The sequence below is a fragment of the Peromyscus californicus genome, unplaced genomic scaffold (assembly GCF_007827085.1).
Source record: "Peromyscus californicus insignis strain IS unplaced genomic scaffold, ASM782708v3 Scaffold_11__1_contigs__length_118956290, whole genome shotgun sequence".
NCBI lineage: Eukaryota > Metazoa > Chordata > Mammalia > Rodentia > Cricetidae > Peromyscus > Peromyscus californicus.
Genome location: NW_026294402.1, coordinates 45312325 through 45325009, shown reverse-complemented (window position 1 = coordinate 45325009; position 12685 = coordinate 45312325). Strand labels below are relative to the sequence as shown.

Below are 12685 nucleotides of genomic sequence, written 5' to 3'. Positions count from 1 at the left end.
GAGTTTGAGGCCAGCCTGGTCTACAGAGTTCCAGGAAAGGCGCAAAGCTACACAGAGAAACCCTGTCTCGAAACAAACAAAAAACCTTCACTAGATCTGCCAGGCATGGTGAGGCAGATTTGCTTAACGTGGGAGGCTGAGGCAAGAGGATCGCCACAAGTTCAAGACCAGACTGGTCTATCTAACGAGTTCCAGGCCAGCCTGAGCTACAGAGTGAGACCATGTTTCAAACAACCACAATAAAATCAAACAAGTCCTATCTAGTACTTGCTGAGCTTTGATTCTGAAAATGATGGACATCAAGCTCCTCAGAGCACAGTTAATCTTGTTAGCAATGTCTGAATGCTCAGTTAAGACAGTTAAAGTCAGTTACCAAAACTAATCAAAATCTTATTTGAGTTTCCACAGTCGACCTACCTGTACTACTCAGGACCTTTCATTACGATAATAATAGAATGTACTTTGCATTCCGTGGCCTCAAGAAGAGAGTACTCTTAAATTTCTCAGTACTCATGGACAAAACTGTACCAAATAAAAAGGAAATAAGAATTACTCGAGACAGCCAAGGACTAGATTTGCTCAACTCCAGCATTCATTTTTACCACTGATTAGGACATCTGTCACAATTGAAGTCACATACCTAGATGCATCCAGGAACGGTCTGTGGGCCAGGCTGATCCATTCTTCTCTGTTGGATGAATAGTTTGGCTCCCGAGGTGTTTCTCTCATGGTATCCAAATCCACTAAGTAATGGCATTTGCTGATGTTAATCTGAAATGGAAAGGTCAGCTCTTTATCAGTAATTATGAAGATCCCCAAAGAGTGGGACCCAATTACAGTCCTAAGAATTCCCACAGCGCTGTAAAGGAATAAACACCCAGGCTACCTATGCTTCTTCCACTCTGCTAACAGCATGGGCTACCACTGAGGCTCCCGGGGACAGAGCATGCACTTGTTCAGACAAGCACATAGGAAGTTGTGGATGGTCTGCAACTAGTCTATGTTTTTAAGTCTCTCTGGTCCCACAGACACTTATAAAGCCATCTTGAGTGTACAGCCTACCTCTAGAAAACCAGTCTTGTGCTCACTACTGCCCCCTTCATCTATCTTATTCTAGAGGTCTAAAGGGCACGATTAATGCAGATGCCAGTCTAACTCTCCTCATGAAGCCAGAGGTGGAACTGCACCTCATAATACAGCAAGATCATGAGCATCTCCTGCAAGAGGTCAACAGAATGGACAGAAGTGTAAACTGTCTCCACAGCAGGCTCAACACAACTGAGGAACTACAGCAGCAGGAGTGAAGAGCAGGAAAAGTACAGACTATTAGCAGTAGTTGTCCAATTGCTCACAACATGGACACTCTAGAACCTACAGGTGAATATCAATACATTCCATCTTAAAACTGAAAAGGCCTGTTCATCAAAATCACCATTATGAGAGTAAGCCAACCAGTGTAGACTAGAAGACAGATTACACACAACAAGCAGTCAAGGTTCATAGTATATATATGATGACCTCCTGTCTATCAGTAAAACAAAAGAAACCACCCAACAAGAAATGGGCAAACTACTTTAATAGGTATTTCAAAAATCTCTTAAATGAAACAAATGAAAAGTGTTCAATCTCACTAGTAAGCAGAAAATGTAAAATTAAATCACAATGAAAAAAAAAATAGAAGTCAGGCAGTGGTGGTATACACCTTTGATCCCAGGAGGCAGAGGTAGGTGGATCTCTGTGTTCAAGGACAGCCTGAACTACAGACTGAGTTCCAGGACAGCCAGGGATACACAGAGAAACCCTGTCTAGAAAAAAAAAAAATTAAGACAAAAAATGTTGGCCATAAAGTTTGGTACAAATTTTTTTTAGAAACTATTTGGTAGATCTACCAAAACTGACCTTACAATCACAGGAAACCATCTTAATATCCCCAGGTATAATAACATACCCAAGTATAAGATCAGTGTATGAAATCATTAATATTCAGTCTGACATATAAAAATAATTTCATATAATTCAATCTAAAATATATCTAACAGAAATACCTGGACCATAAGACAAGTTCAAGAATGTTTAAAGTGAGGGTGCAAGAGGGCTCCGTAGGTGAGGTGCTTCCCACCAAGCCTGAGGACCTGAGTCCAATCCCCAGGAGGCAAATGGTAGAAGGAGAGAACTGACTCTCTCTCAAGTTGTCCTCTGACCTCCACATGTAACCCATGGCACATGTGTGCCCACACACATATATACAAGCAGCACATATAAATAAATAAAAGGAAAGAAAGTTTAAAATAAAAACAAAAGCAAGAAAACTATTACTATAAAGTCAGCAGACTACCTCGGAGATGATGTAGACCTGACCAAGGGAAGCACTGGGAACCTCTAGGTCTGGGTCATTCTACTTTTTGTCTTTGAAATGGCTTCACAGGTACGCTCTCTTAAAACGATTAGCTGTACACTTACATTTTATATATTTAGGTTGTACCTGAGGGAAGGGTTTTCCAGCACACACAGAGCAACCTGGTTTTTCCTTTGGCAGCAAGCTGTTCTTTTCCAACTGCCGCCTCACAGCAATGTTCTCCTTCTCTCTCAGTTTTATTTATATGTCAAAAAGGCTTTGGTCTCACATCTGTCTCTACATATGGGCTATTCCTCCAGGGGAAAGAAAGCACACTGAGAATTCATGTCAGACCCAATCCCATTCCACAGAACTCTCTAAAAACGGTCCTTTGCACAAACACTTCCAGAAGTAGCCTTTTTTTCTGTCTGCACACCCACTCTGAAGCTCCTGGGTGATTGTAAGAACATGACAAAATTCTTTAAAGGCTTTCAGATGCCATGCCTCAAAGGAGAACCAGCAAGGGCAGAGGGCCTGATGGCCTCCTGCTTGGACTCCTTCCCACTGGGGGTCCAGGCCTGCATGGTTACAATCCCTCACCTCAGCCTGACCTTTCCTGGTCAGGCACACCACAGGTCTAATTACGGAGGTTTGGCTGGATACAGTCTACTGTAGCTGGAGGTAGTAACTAACTTAGCAGTCAGCCCAGGCTCTACTCATCAAATCGTCCCTAAGGAAATTCTAAGCAAATTAAATTCTAAGTAAAGGTCTTCGAAAGACACCAAGGCAAAGCCATATTGAGATAGCAATGCATTTTGTAAACCTTTAACTCTGCCTTATCCTTTGGCAAACAGTTGCTGAAAACTAAAAGCCACAACAAAGGCCTCCAGGTATGGTATGATCAGAGCAGGTTCTTCATTCAAGGGAAGATAAAGTTATTAGAAAAGGAACTTCAATGCAGCAGGCTTAGTTTCATTCTGGTCTACATTCTACCACCAATTATGTGTGAGCTGTACTCATTTAAGGTTTCTTTGTCTGTAAAATGAACATACTACCACTAACCCCTCAGAGTTGCTATAAAGATCAATGAAATGCTTGAATAGAACTTACCAATTCTGTGGAACTACACCAATAGCTCAAATAATAAAGGAATATTTGACCACCTCTGCAAAATCAGAACCTAATGGGGAAACCTGAAGCAACAGCATCCACCAGCACCAACCATCCTACTTTCAACTTGGACTGTTGTCTATTGCCAAGTCAAGCTAAACCCAGCATGTAAAATGGAAGGGCTGCAGTCACTGACTATCCCTGACTGAATCAGAAACATGCACTAAATGGTGTCCAAATCAATCATCAGGGAGTTGGAGAGATGGCTCAGTAGTTAACAGCACTTGCTCTTGCAGAGGACCCAAGTTGGGTTCCCAGCACCCACATCAGTTGCAAAACCCATGCACAGACAAATCAAAAATTATATATATAAACTCTACACATGAGAAGGAGGGAAGAAGAGGGGAATGGAGGGAAAGATTGATTTCAATAATCACTTAAAACTCAAGACAGTCCCCAAATTACATGCTCTCATAGCACAGAGTGCTTCTCAAAACATTTCATAATTATCATTTATAAACAGTGAAATTTCTACAAACTTTACAAAAAGCTGGAGCCATGTCTATCTGATTCACTCTTTTTTTTTTTTTTTTTTTGGTTTTTTGAAACAGGGTTTCTCTGTGTAACAGCCCTGGCCGTCCTGGAACTTGCTCTATAGACCAGACTGGCCTCGAACTCAGATCTGCCTGCCTCTGCTTCCTGAGTGCTGGGATTAAAGGCATGGGCCACCACCACCCAGCTGGCTGATTCACTCTTATATTCCAAAACACTACAAAGCACACAGCAGGTGTCTTGTAAATGCATATTTAACAAATGAACAGGAAAAAAAAAGCATCTTAAGAGGAAGAGGGGGAGAGGGAGAGGAAAACTAGAGGAGGGCCAGACATGGTAGCATATGCCTGTAAGCCCAGTTCGGGGCTGAGGCAAGAGGATCAAGTGTTTGAGGCTACACTGGGCTATAGCCTGAGGTCCTGTTTCAAGAGACTCCCACCCCACACCCCTGAAAAAGTGAAGGAGAAAGAGATGAAAAGACATGAGAATGAAAGAGACCATTTGAGAGGAAGGGGTGTGCATACTACGAAACAAACTCCAAGCCTACGGAAAGGCTGTGAGAAGCCGAAAGACTGAGCAAAGGTGACCCCTGAAACGGCCAACATTATACCAAGTGTATTTATCTCCACTACAATGTTGTGTGAGGACAAGGAAAGAACAGCCCAACCCCCTCCTTTCAGTGTCATCCCGATGTCCATCCAGCACCTGAGCCAACTCCCCAAGTCCTAAAACAGGAAGGGTGTGAACTTGCATTCAGGCATGTACCAGTTGGAAACAACAGTGACGCACACACTGTAAAAATAGAGATCTCTGTCGAAGGCCAGTGCAAAGTTCAGGGAGGATCACAGAGAAAGCATCTCCACAAATACCACAGACCTTATTTCTCTAATGTCACTCAAGATGCTATAGTAACCAACTGCAGAAAAAAACTGTAGAAGCATAAGAGAATAATGTGACAATCTCTGGAAACCAAATGTCCTATCATATCCAAGACAAGGATTAAAGCTGAAAAAAAACTAGACATTTTTCCCACAGCTAAAATTTGGTACCGAGGCTGCCCAATTCAACAATGGCTGACATGAGCTATTAATACTTAACCTCTGAAAAAGAATGTCTTTCCAAACACACAATATCTGATTAATGTCTCCTCATATGCCTCTGTAAGCAACTGCAGTGAGACCCAGAACTTATAGCTCAGTCCTCCAAGCTCTGTAAAGAGAGGATTGGGTTTTCCTGGGTCAGCATTATCCCCCTGATACCTGATACCACACCTGGCAGGTCCCAAGCATCTACAAGGCCGTATGGCAGGAAACAATGGTCCCCATGGTCAGCACAGGTCACCACAAACACCAAGACATTCAAGACTAAAAGCCATCTCTTGTGCTGAAGAGACCTTCCCCGGGCTTCTAACCCTGGGAGGCAATCTAGTCCCTTCACGATATCCTACAACAAAGATCAAATCATACTATCATAAATCTAACAAACATCTCTGGTTAATAAAATAAGTTCAAGGTCCAGTAAACTGATGACCAGTTTTGAATGAGGCTAGAAAAATCCACTGTAACAAGATTCAACTTCTTAGAAATTTTACAGAACAGAAAATTAAAGTAAGTAGTTAGCATCATCAATTTAAAGACTTACAAATTCTACCACTGGTATCCTAACACACAGCTCCACTCAGATATTAGTAGGCACCTGATACTGAGAATGGGCCTAGAGAATCCAAGGGAACAGAAAATCAAAATCGGATTGAAGAGCAAGTGCCTGCTTGAAGAGAATTACCTGGAGCAGGAACAGTGGTGCATACCTACAATCCCAGCACTTGGAAGGCAGGGAGATCAGGAGTCCAAGGCCAGCCTCCGCTAGTTAGTAAGTCTGAGCCAGCCTGAGCTACATTATATCTTGTTTCAAAACAAAAGGAAAACAAGAATCTGAAACTAGATAATTGATGAAGACAAAAAAAAAATTTCCTCCCAATCCTGGAGGCTAAGCAGTCCAAAAGCAAGGCCACGTGCTACGTCTGGGGAATGCTTTCCTTCAGGCCTCTCAGGCAGAAGGCATCACACATTCCAACAGCAACTGAGTCCAAACTCGCCCTTTTATACAAATCAACTCCCTTGTGAGCAACAGTGACCTGCCCATGAGGTGGAACCCCACAACCCAAACATCTCCCACTGGCTCCATCTCCCAGCACTACTGTTGAGGATCAAGTTTTCACACATGAAGTTTGGAATACGAACTCAAACATTAACCCAAACTCCACACAGATGCCCCTTGATTTTGTCAGTTCTCAGATGAGATATTAGAGACAATCCAGTGCACTTCTCCAGCTCGCAGGAGTCTGTGCAAGTGAAGGCCTTCTCTAAGGTGTCTTTTTTATTATAAGAAATAGGAAGCTAAGAATGCAGCCCAGTGATATGACATTTGACGTGATTAAGACCCTACGCCAGAGCCTCAAGACCAAGAAGAAGGAAAAACAACCAAAAAGCCAAACCAACCTGCCTGCAACCCCTGTACTCAGGAGGCTGGACCAGGAGGAGTGTGAGGCTGAGGACAGCTCAAACTACGAAAGCCCATCTCCAATAAAGAAAAAAGGGGAGGAAAAGCAAGGAATAGATGGGAGGAGAGGGCAGAGGAAGAAAGGGAGAGAAGGAAACAGTTTTGCATACACTTTACCAGATCTTACCGTATTTGGCTCAATACATCTTATTTAAGCCTAATGTTTCTACTGTGTCAGGAAAGAGGACAGCCAAACACCCTACCCTGTCACTTACCCTCGGAGGTCTTACCACCTCTTCAAAGGGTTTAGAATACAATGAGAGCCTTCTCAAGTCTAGAAAGGAAACAATTCCACTGCTAAAGGCATATACTTGTCAAGAGGTAGAGGCAGGAGCATCAGGACTACAAGGCTCCCTTTGCTGCACATCGAGTTGGAAGCCAGTCTGGGTTCCAGGAAACTTTGTCTCAAAAGACAAAACACAAAATTCTAGATTTTTATAGCGCTTCCTCAGTGTCAAGCATTTTATCAACAAAACCGTATGACTTGAGAGAGGGAATACAGCAGATCAGACACACCTAGCACAAACATCTGAGTCTCCAGGGGACTGAAAAGAGGGGAGAACACAGCTGCTGCAGTGATGTGGTTTGGGAAACAAGGATTACAGCAGGAAGCAACAGAGAGAGACTGGTGAAATCGGAAAACCCTGGAATTTAGATCTGTGAAAGACAGGAAGGAAACTTACACTGGATGCTCATCGACACTATAGGAAGAGGGACATTTCCCCTCAGCAAAGCTTTAGCAAGAGAGAGAAGGCAGACTTCTATGGTGAGCTCCTAAGACACATGACCTGATATGATGCAAAAATGTAGTTAAAACAGAGATTTGGCCAGGCAGTGGCCTTTAATCCCAGTACTCGGGAGGCAGAGGCAAGTGGATCTTTGTGAGTTCAAGGCCAGCCTGGTCTACAGAGTGAGATCCAGGACAGGCTCCAAAACTACACAGAGAAACCCTGTCTCGAAAAAACAAATAAACAAACGAGATATGCACAACAGACAGCAGATGCCGGCTTCCTACCTTACTCACTGGTGCTATGTTGGAAAGTCATCTTGGGGAGGTCTTACCATCAAATGAATGACTGAAAGGAACAGAGGCCCTTGCATTTTACATCTGCAAATCCCAGTGGCTACTCTTCTCCCCTGGCTAAGTGAATAGCCACCCTGTGAGTATGGATCCAGGAAATCAGTTCCAGGTGGGACACTAATTCTGACAACACATCTATATGGGACAAAGTATCCATCATGCTTCCACTTGGGAAGGGCAGAAGAAACCAACTGTGTGTGTCTACAAGTGGAGGCTGGGACAGAGACCGGAAGCACCAGCAGGTCATCCAGTACTTGAGTCTCACTCCCACCCCATCCCCAGGGCAAACTGTTCTGCTTGGATCATCTTCTCTCTTAAAGCCCCAGAGACATTAGGTAGAAATGCAACCTCTGCCCATCTATATCTCACATCCACATATGCACTGGCCTAGCACCTCTGGCACAGTGAGCATCTAACCAGACAGTCCTCAGGCTGGACCAGTGGGATCAAGCTGAAGGATTTCTGAACATGCTGTACTGTGGTCTGTGGGCAAGATCACCAGCATGAATTCAGGCCAACAGCAGTTGTCCAAGGTAGTCACTGTCTTAGCCCATAAGTCAGTGCACAAAGCAGGATGGAGCTCAGCCTCCTTAAAGCCTTTTCTTGTTTGACCTGTTCAGAACTGAGAGAGAAAAGGATTCACAAAGCCCTCCACATTCCTCCTAGTGAACTTCAATACAAGAAGTCTAGGAAAATGTAAAAGCTCTTCATCTCATCTCAGCAACAAATAACTACTGGCTGGACTTTTTCCTCGGTTTGTTCATTTACTGATGGATTATAAAAATTGCATGGGAGATACCTTAGTTCATCCTTCCAATAAATAGGCCTGTTGATCTGGACCTCCAGCATCTCCACATTCCACAAAATGGTTTGTCTATCTTCATCCCGCCTCATGGAGAAGATGATCTCAAGGGTCACAGAAAGTTATTCACTTCTGTAAAGTGTTTCTTTTTTTTTCTTTTTTGGTTTTTTCAAGACAAGGTTTCTCCGTGTAGTTTTGGTGCCTGTCCTGGATCTCGCTCTGTAGACCAGCTGGCCTCGAACTCACAGAGATCCGCCTGATTCTGCCTCCTGAGTGCTGGAATTAAAGGTGTGCACCACCACCTAGATCTCATGATCAGCTCCTCCAAGCAGATGATGCCAATTGTACCAAAAGATTGAGCAATCAAAGGGTTAACTGTCAAGGCAATTTGATTCTTATTGATTTTTGCCATAACCATCTTGCAGATTAGCTCATTACTGACTTCAGATTGGGGCAGTCTCATGCACTCTATGGTCCTGCACCCCTCAGCATCTTAACTAAAGCCCTTAACAAAGGTGTCGATGAGTGTCTGGCATGGGCAGAGAAGCTGCAATACCTCGTGGATCTTTGGGCTTACACCGTTGATAGACATGATAGACTGATAAATGATAGATTGACTGGTAGATGATAGACTGACAGACTGACAGACAGATAAATGATAGATGATAGATAGATGAATAGATGATAGGTAGATGAATAGATAGATAGATAGATTTATTGATGATAAACTGACAGACTGACAGATAAATGATAGATGATAGATAGATAGATGAATAGCTGACTGATAGATGATAGATAGATTTATTAATAGATAGATTTATTAATAGATAGATGAATAGATGATAGATGAATAGATGATTGATAGATGATAAATTGATAGATAGATGATAGATAGATAGATAGATTGATGGATAGATGATAGATATTAGATGACAGACAGACAGGCACAGTGGCAGATTTTGCTGACAAATGACAATTTGGGTTCTGCAGATCCACAGAAGTTTCCAGCTGTTTTAAAACTCATTTTGAAAACAAATTCATACCAACACAATGAATATAATGAGGGCTATTTAAGCATAATTTAATTATTACATTTGCTTATGCTTAAGGAATGCTAGGTAAATGCAGAAAGCTGCATATAGTTGAACCAATCGGTGCAGGGATACACAAAATGCACAAGGCTCATCACGGTAAGTCATCTCCAGCTCCCTCAGCTATGGGGGATGAGCTCCTCACTGACTCGCCTCTGGTGTGTGTCAGGATTCACATGAGCTTTCACTGTTCCACAGATGCTGCTATCTCACCTGCCCTCCTCAAACTTATGGAAGACAAGTACCAACCCATTATGGGAGTATATACCTTTAAACATTAACAAATGTAAAACTGGGCTGCATGCTTATTGGGATCATATCACTTTTCTTTTGGAGACAGGGCCTCATGTATCCCAGGTTGACCTTAAATGTGCTAGGTAGCCAAGGATGACCCATCCTCTTGCCTCCACCTTCCAAGTCACCAAAATGTATCACCATGAAGTGCTAGGGATCAAACCCGGGGCCTTGCAGACACTAGACAAGCACTCTACCAATTACCTTTTATTAACAGTGTTTTATACTGTGGCCCTAATCCCATTCCCCATAAACTTTGTGGGTTTTACTTTACAATGACACTTAGCTCTTCTACGCCATCTTGTAACAGAATTGTAGCTATTGCTGTTTGGGGGAAAACTTATTGATCAATCTATTTCTTCCAAAGATAACACACGAGCAAGCACCCAGCAACTCCATTTACACATCAAATCAAAGTCAGAGAAAAGTCTTTTCTCTAAGCTTCCTTAATAGTTGTCTTCTCCAATGCCTAGCCACTGTCTGGTAAGTCTAAAATCAGATCCCAGACTTAAGAGCTGGAGAGTTATTTGCTTTGAAATAGGGAACAAAATCTGAATTTGTCAAGAAAGGCAATACTAACATGTCTTTTAAACTCAGAACTAGTTTCTAGCAGAAATCTTGGCATGATCCACTATTAAGTCCATTTTTTAGTAATGGGTGAAATATGAGGCTGAAAAAATGATTTCTGCAATACAGCTCTAACAGTGCACTAGAAACCACAGTTCCTTTGCAACACCCCTAATTCCTGAAAAACTCAGGGGGACAGAGGGACAGTGAAGTAACACACCTTCCCTAGTTTCCATGCGGGATAGAAATAGGGAAGGACCAAACTACTTATCTTAGACTGCCAGCAGACTAAAACCCATCACCGACAGTCAGTGAGCCGAAAAGCACAGTGCTACAAAATGTGTGTGGTGGCACACTCCTATAACCCCAACAGTTCTGAGTTCCAAGTCAGGCTGGGCTACACAGCAAGCTCCTGTCTCAACAATGCACACAAGAGCCAACAGTATCAGCAGGTAAATGAACTTGCTGGTAAGCCTGATGACCTGCGTTCGATACCCAAGACCCACACGGTGAAAGGAGAAAACCAACTCCCAAAAGTTGTCCTCTGACCTCTACATGGGAACATACAAATGGAGAATAAATTAAGTAATTATGTAAAAAATGTAAATGCAAACAAACGCCCTACTAGTTACCGTGCTCTGCAAAGACGGTAACAGAACGGTGCCGCGTTGCTATAGGAACTGTGACTGCTACCAAAAGGAACAAGCACGAGAGAAGGAAAGCATGTGCTTCCATAAATTAGTTGTTTGGCTATTACAGTCAGAATTCTAGCACTATTTCTTAAATAATTAAACATGACTAAAAACTTTAAAAAGAAATGATATTTTTGTTTCTATCTAAAGAACACACACACACACACACACACACACACACACACACACACACGAAGGAAAAGTGAAGGGGCCAACCAAGATTGCTCAGCAAGTGAAGGTCTTGCTGTACAAGCCTGACAACATGAGCTAATGCACCAGAACCCATGTAAAGGTAGGAGGGAACTAACGGCACAAAGTCCTCTGACCGCCACACGGTCCATGGTGGGCAATATATAAAAGCTTGAAAAGGTAAAAGAAAAAACAAAACACCACAATAGTAACAGTGATGGCAACTGGAGAAGGAAAGGATGTTTTGTTCTTGGCCATCGCTGTCATTATTTCACACAATGAATGGGTATTGCTTTTATTGTCAGAGGAAAACAAATCTTTAAGTAGCCAGCTCCAAGAGATGAATCTCGCCGGGCGGTGGTGGCGCACGCCTTTAATCCCAGCACTCGGGAGGCAGAGGCAGGCGGATCTCTGTGAGTTCGAGGCCAGCCTGGTCTACCAAGTGAGTTCCAGGAAAGGCGCAAAGCTACACAGAGAAACCCTGTCTCGAAAAACCAAAAAAAAAAAAAAAAAAAAAAAAAAGAGATGAATCTCTAGTCTCAGCTCATATGGAATTAGTAATAAGCCATCAACTGTTCCTACAGATTTCCAAAGGTCCAAAGAGAACAGCCTGGCTTTGGAAAGCACTTTCCCTACCACACAAGAAGCCCACTGAAGGTGCAGCAGGCTTCGGTAAGAAACTCTCAACTGCAGGAGCACAGATGAGCACAGGGCTGGTACCAAACACCCTGTCCTTGCCTGTCCTTGCCTTTAACAGCCAGCATTTTGTGACTCCTACTGGAACTACGAAAATCTCCCCCCCTAGGGTAAAGCTAATGTAGAGTCAATCAAATGTAGCAATGTCTGATAGTAGGAAATATGAAATGATCTAACCCAAGACAACTACTATAAATTTTGTATCCAGCTTTCTCTCAACATTATCCCAATGGTGAAGATTCATCATCTAGGTCCCTAATTCATTCCCCCATCATCCAAAGTTTCATTTCTCATGGTTTCAATAACCTTCACAGACAGAATATTCCAGAAATAAACAATTCTTTTTATTTTATTTTATTTTTTACTTTTTGGTTTTTCGAGACAGGGTTTCTCTGTGTAGTTTTGGTGCCTGTCCTGGATCTCACTCTGTAGACCAGGCTGGCCTCAAACTCACAGAGATCCGCCTGGCTCTGCCTTCCGAGTGCTAGGATTAAAGGTGTGCGCCACCACTGCCCGGCTTGAAATAAACAATTCTTAAAGTGCTCAACTGCACACTAAGTATGATAAAGTCTATTATGATGAAACCTCACAGTCCCGCTGAGCACCTGAATCATCTTTGTGTCCAGTATATCTGTGTATATATATATAGTGTATATCCAAACAATATACACTACCAGTCCATTAATCATACAGTAGCATCTTGGTTATCAGACCCAG

At 42.7% G+C, this 12685-nt stretch overlaps 1 protein-coding gene across 4 annotated transcripts in view; it reads right to left on the bottom strand.

Moving 5' to 3' along the window:
* The window catches only part of Alg9 (ALG9 alpha-1,2-mannosyltransferase), a 65903-nt gene that overhangs the window by 17152 nt on the left and 36066 nt on the right, over nt 1-12685 (bottom strand). For 3 of the 4 annotated variants that reach the window (XM_052760226.1, XM_052760232.1, XM_052760234.1), the window contains exon 14: nt 641-771. In XM_052760226.1, coding sequence (XP_052616186.1) covers nt 641-771 — 131 coding nt within the window. Of the gene's footprint in view, nt 1-417; nt 523-640; nt 772-12685 lie in introns of all 4 variants that reach the window. The other variant, XR_008222811.1, reaches the window with a different exon arrangement.